General features: G+C 40.7%; 1 protein-coding gene across 1 annotated transcript; it reads left to right on the forward strand.

The window, feature by feature from the left end:
• Positions 1-374: 374 nt before the first annotated feature.
• LOC121565095 lies at positions 375-5,967 on the forward strand. Its single transcript, XM_041875974.1, has 6 exons — positions 375-602; positions 2,829-2,924; positions 3,096-3,107; positions 4,253-4,390; positions 5,088-5,245; positions 5,579-5,967. Exons 2-6 carry the CDS (start codon positions 2,831-2,833, stop codon positions 5,813-5,815), a joined length of 639 nt encoding a protein of 212 aa, XP_041731908.1. The 5' UTR covers positions 375-602; positions 2,829-2,830; the 3' UTR covers positions 5,816-5,967.
• The last annotated feature ends 59 nt before the right edge of the window (positions 5,968-6,026 follow it).

Here is a 6,026-nt window from a genome sequence, read left to right on the forward strand (position 1 = left end):
ATGCCAGGTCTTGAACAAGGGGGGGGAGAATAGCAAATTACAGAATTGGGTCCGGCTGTTCTTCAGATATCTGCAGGTATCTGTAAATCTGACGCTGAAACTCTTTGTTATAATAAACCTTTATAAACAAAGTACAGTGTCGGCGGACTTCTTATCATCACGGCATTATCAGCAAAGTTTGTCTTTTCACCACAGCGGCTTTATTAATTCAATGATTTTTTTGATTTTTTTTTTTACATTGTTTGCAAACTGATATGTGACATGTATTAATGCCAAAATAACATGCAAAACAAATAATAAAAATGAAATATATCTATTTTTATTTTTGCTAAACAGGTGGGGCTCCACCTGCCCTGAATGACTGGTCGCCACTGCATGTCACCATAATGCTGCACAAGAGGCGCTGCGATTTCATCACTCCTTCCATATGCAGCCTCCGGATCATTTTGGTTCAAGCATAAATTGGGTTTAGCAACAATGCGACCGAGTGACGTTACATCTGTCGGTACAAACTATCTCCGGGAAGATTAATAACAGATTTAAGAAACCTTTTCTAAGTTCAAGGCGTGGCTGAATAGACTACAGAAGGCTACATTTCCGAGGTAAGATATAGCCACACTTCATCTTTAGGAATACATTTTTTACATTTTAGTCATTTAGCAGACGCTCTTATCCAGAGCGACTTACAGTCATGTGTGCATACATCGAAACCACTACCCTGGCGTTACAAGCGCCATGCTCTACCAATTGAGCTACAAAGGACCACATACTGTAGAGTTGACCATCTAAATGGTTTATGATTAAAGCCACTTCCTGGTTGTACCCTCCCTACCTGCCGGCATTTATGCCACATTCAAAACAACTGGGAACTCGGAAAAATATGAGGTCAAATCGTGATCTTCAGGTCGGAAAGTCGGAGCGACCGAGTTCCAGAGTAGGAATTCCCAGATGGATGATTGTTGAAATCGATTTTTCCCCAGTCGGAGCCGGTTTTATTCCGAGTTCCCAGATGTTTTAAACGCACTGAAGTCGGAGATTTCCGAGTTTCAAGTTCGGAGCTCCCAGTTGTTTTGAACACGGCATTATATAATATAATATAATAATATGCCATTTAGCAGAGGCTTTTATTTAAAGCGACTTACAGTCATGCGTGCATAAATTTTTTTGTGTATGGGTGGTCCCGGGGATCGAACCCACTACCTTGGCGTTACAAGCGCCGTGCATTAAACACGTGTGGGGAAAAAACACATGTAGCCTGAGAGTAGGCCAATTGGGTAGTTTTATTAAGACATTTGTTGTACATTGATTCAACGATAATGACAATAATATGAGTGTTTTATGAACATGTTGGGTTCTGTTCTCTGAGTTGACTTATCGACCTTTTTATGATGTTTCACCTCGCGGGCGCAACTCGTGCAGCGTACTCCTATCCCTAAAAGTAGGGCTATGTGTATGATAGGAGGACTATCTGCCAATGGAACTTGATGATGGATCAAAGATGATAGAGCTAGTTCTGGAATGGGGATAGATCTAGGGTCCTTGCAATCTGGGACCCTTGGGACATCCCTACCTCATTTGAAGTTTACATTTAAAATAGTTAAGGGTTAGGTAAGGGTTAAGATACATGTAGGGGTTAAGGTTCGTTAGGGTTTAGGGTAGGGACGTCCCAAGGATCCCGATAGCATTAACCATAGTCCAAGAATGGTGATTACACAGTGTACAAAACATTAGGAACACCTTCCTGATATTGAGTTGCACCCAGCCCTCCCACCTGGTCAGTCTTTGTCATCGAAAGGGCAGGTGTTCCTAATGTTTTGTATACACAGTGCAGCTCCATTCATGGCATAATCAAGTTAAATGTCTCCCTATTGTTAAGTTGCGTCAATTCAAATCTGGTATAGGAACAAAAAGAGGTCAATACACGTCTTCTAAAATAGACTACTATTTTAATTAATGTAAACACTTGAATTGGTAAATACACACAAAAAAAAATATGTATGCACGCATGACTGTAAGTCGCTTTGGATAAAAGCGTCTGCTAAATGGCATTTTCTTTTCTTTTCTTTCTAAATATGATGTTCGTATATACGGGCCCACTGAAAAACCACGCAGGGCAGACAGAGAACTGAGCCATTGTTATAAGTTCTTCTTTAAATACTCTGACTGAGATAGTTCCCGCTCCCGGCTGGGCCTGTCAGGATAGAGGCTGGGCGTGGTTTAAACTTACCCAGCCTATCGATGGCGCACAGGCTGGTCCCAGACCCTTGGCGCTTCACTGTTGCCAGGCATTAGTTGTTATCTTCACAACTTGTCTCGAGTCAGCAACCCCAGACACAGTTTTCTTCTTCATGTTGCAGTACTTTGTCCTTGAGCGGTTTAACAAAGAGGCAGTGTGTGTGTATGTGAGTCACAAGTCTGTCTCAGCCTACCCCCTAACGGTTCCTCACATTAATCACAGCTTGTTATGTTAAACAATCTATATCAGTACAGCACAAACCTATTATGTTGAATCATTAATGTATTCTTTCTAAGCTAGGCATCACATCTAGTTGTAAGAAAATAGATCCCCACACTATGGTGTTTGAAAGAAAATCCTCAGACCAACATCTGCATTGGTATGAATAGAGGCTATTCTAATTAGTAGTGTTTTATTAAATGTAAATTATATAAGCTATATTATAGTATTTTGAAGGCTACTTGAGTAGGCTATTTAACTAGCCTACTTATAGATCAATATAGATGAAGGGCACATGGTCAGTGAGTGGATAAATACATGTATGACAATATTTGTCATAAATATAGGCCTAATAACATATTTTTGCCTCTAGTGATGTTCAAGCTTGATTCTGAGAAGATGGCAAGCAGCTCCGACTGTAAGTGTGTTGAGTTTGCGACAGTAGACAAGGAGGACATATTTTTTCAAGGTAAGGTGGTGCTTTAAAAGGTTGACTGAACTTTGTTTTTTATATCCACACGTGTAAACTATCGATTTAAATGTGAATTATGTTCAAAGTTTGTCAGACAGAGATTTCACCCTCAGCTCCTTGTCTTTGTGTTTTCTTCATGTTATCTGTATGGACTGATTCCCTGTAAAGTCGAAAATGAAGGTAATATACATTTCTTACAATTACTATTATAAGTCATGTAGATGTCTTACCTAGACCATGTGCTATTTAGATCCAGCTGAAATAATAGAATGTTAAAGTAACTGTCCAGTGAAAATCTCACATTCTGTTAACTCATACCCAAATAATGTTGTTGACTCATCCTATACTCGTGTTTGTGGCCAAAGCATAAATTGGAGAAAAAACACTTCAAGATGCTTGCTATTTCCTCATAGAGGATGATGCCATCACAGATGCTGTATATAATGATGAGATGGTCTTGTGTCCGCCCTAACAATGGGAGTTATCAAGGCGGGAAGGCAGTCGGTCTGCTTACTGGTCTGCTTATCGCTGTATTCCCACGTGGACAGATTTTGGCGGGAGTGGATCCTCTCGCTTAGCCTCTTCCTCTCTGATGTCATCCTCCTGAAAACCAGTATACGCCCACACCATTCTGTTGTTGGTGTACGCCCACACCATTCCAACACGGATAAGCTGCTTTTTAACATACTTAATTACTATTATTTGGAAGGAAAACTATTTAACTCATATTGTAATTAATTATAGGTCATATTTCAAAGAAATCTGGAAAACACTGGACAGTTACTTTAAAACATGTACACTGAACACCTTCCTAATATTGAGTTGCACCCCCCCTTTTGCCCTCAGAACAGCCTCAATTCGTCTGGGCATGGACTCTACAAGGTGTCGAAAGCGTTCCACAGGGATGCTGACTCCAATGCTTCCCACAGTTGTGTTAAGTCGGCTGGATGTCCTTTGGGTGGTGGACCATTCTTAATACACACGGGAAACTGTTGAGCGTGAAAAACCCAGCAGTGTTGCAGTTCTTGACACAAACCGGTGCGCCTGGCACCTACTACCATACCCTGTTCAAAGGCACTTAAATATTTTGTCTTGCCCATTCACCCTCTGAATGGCACACATACACAATCCATGTCTCAAGGCTTACCTTCTTTAACCTGTCTCCTCCTCTTCATCTACACTGATTTAAGTAGATTTAACAAGTGACATCAATAAGGGATCATAGCTTTCACCTGGATTCACCTGGTCAGTCTGTTTTGTATACTCTGTGTATATCAGTCAAATGTTTTTGTTGTTGTGTTCACACATTCCCTCCTCTTCTGCAGATTTAGAGTCGGATGATTTTAAAAAAGAGACTAATAAATGCTACCAAAAAATGATCCAAATCAAGAACAACCGATTCCTGGTTGTAGATGAACAATGTCTCAAGTTCAAAGAGCAGAATAAGGAGCAATGCAAAGCAGGTAAATGTACCTAGTGAACCCAGTTTGCAGGGGTTCAACTTATCTGTCACTGTGAAGGATTTCTGTCATATGGAATTGGCCAAACTCACAGTTTAATACATGTACAAAATGATCCTCTTTCCCTAAAAGCATGATGGTCATGACTTTTTTTACATGAAAGGGGAGGTTAACTTGGCTCCACAGACAATCGATCTGAGATCGACTTAAAGGTAGACAGCGATATGACTTAGATGCAGAAAGTAAACAGCATTGTGGGGCAATTTCCACAACAACTAAGAGCGTTGAAGTGCGAGGCTCAACTTCTCTGCTGTTTTGGTCCGGTGGCTACCACGCTGTAACAGCGTGAAGCGAACCTGTGCACGTGCGCAGATTCTGTGTCACTGTGAGAGTGAAGTCTTGAATCTTGCTCATTTCAAATCTGTGGTGTTGCTCGTGGCAACGTCATTTTGCTGAGTCTACCTCTAAGTTTAAGTCATGGGATTTTTTTGGCCTTTAACCCCTGAGTCTGTGTCCAGTAAACCGGCCCTCAAAGTATGGTAGAGAGATTAGGCTACTGATGCACCTGCTGCATATCACAACCCCATGCAAAATCATGTGACATCCATATGACAAAAACATGCAAAAGTACTTTAAGCACATTGCTGCAAGACATATTTCCCTCTGTTGAATGCATATTTTGTTGTTCTCTGGTTTCTAGAAGATTGCCGGTTCAATATCCAAGTATATAGAAACAATGACATTGCCAACCCCAGAGGAAGTGCTGTTACTCTCTCTGTGACATCACATTGTAAGAAAACTTATCTGGTGTGCTGCAAGAATAATGGGAACAAAAAAGAAGTTTCTGCCAAACCACTGGTAAGCATACATTTTGAAATTAACAGTGCTTACATCTACATTACATGTAATGTATGGCTTTATTTCACAACATTTTACAGCTGTAGACACACTCTGAACAGTCCCTTTAGCCTTAGTTTGGGTTGACAACTGGGTCAGGTTCAGCAGTTGTTCAAGAAAAACAGAAATCGGTGTTCTCCTTATGAGACAAGATCAGGAAGTACATCCCCATTTCAGTTTCTCCCTACTGAACATGACCCAGGTGTGATTATTACCTTCATACCAGCTGTTTGCACAAACACACTTCACACTGACAAGACAAAGGTAACCAACCCCTCCCCTATTTTCCCCCAGGAGCAACCTTTGCCTGACCAAATTCTCTGCTCACAACATGAGGCTGTGTTCTTCATGGAAGCAATTCTTGGTACATCTATGTACAGATTTAAGTCATCGCTGTGGAGTGGGTGGTACTTGAGCTTTGAGGCTGGATCAGATGAGGAGCCCATGAAGTTAATCCTCAGGGAGGTGCTTGAAGATGTTGTGGATGAGAGGTGTTGTATGGCCTTACAAAATCCTGAGAATATGACATAGAGTTTTATGGTGCTTTTGTTAATGACTGAGGAAAATGTTAGTGAATAATCCACTTGCTCAAAACCTGACACTTTTTCTAAGTTTGTAGTCTATCATCCTGTATCTGATCATCATTGTATATGCTCTATATTAAACTGATTTTTAATCCGTAATCTTGTCGCAAACAATCCATAATATCCACTTTATTCTTCCCAAAGCTAATTTGCGGGTA

This window comes from Coregonus clupeaformis, chromosome 5, assembly GCF_020615455.1.
Source record: "Coregonus clupeaformis isolate EN_2021a chromosome 5, ASM2061545v1, whole genome shotgun sequence".
In the NCBI taxonomy this organism is placed as follows: domain Eukaryota; kingdom Metazoa; phylum Chordata; class Actinopteri; order Salmoniformes; family Salmonidae; genus Coregonus; species Coregonus clupeaformis.

Excerpts from the sequence above, each read along its gene's own strand:
- LOC121565095 (XM_041875974.1), top strand. The coding sequence starts at position 2,831 with ATGTTCAAGCTTGATTCTGAGAAGATGGCAAGCAGCTCCGACTGTAAG. Across the intron at positions 4,391-5,087 it reads TAAGGAGCAATGCAAAGCAG|AAGATTGCCGGTTCAATATC; the intron begins GTAAATGTACCT and ends TCTGGTTTCTAG. Across the intron at positions 5,246-5,578 it reads AAGTTTCTGCCAAACCACTG|GAGCAACCTTTGCCTGACCA; the intron begins GTAAGCATACAT and ends ATTTTCCCCCAG.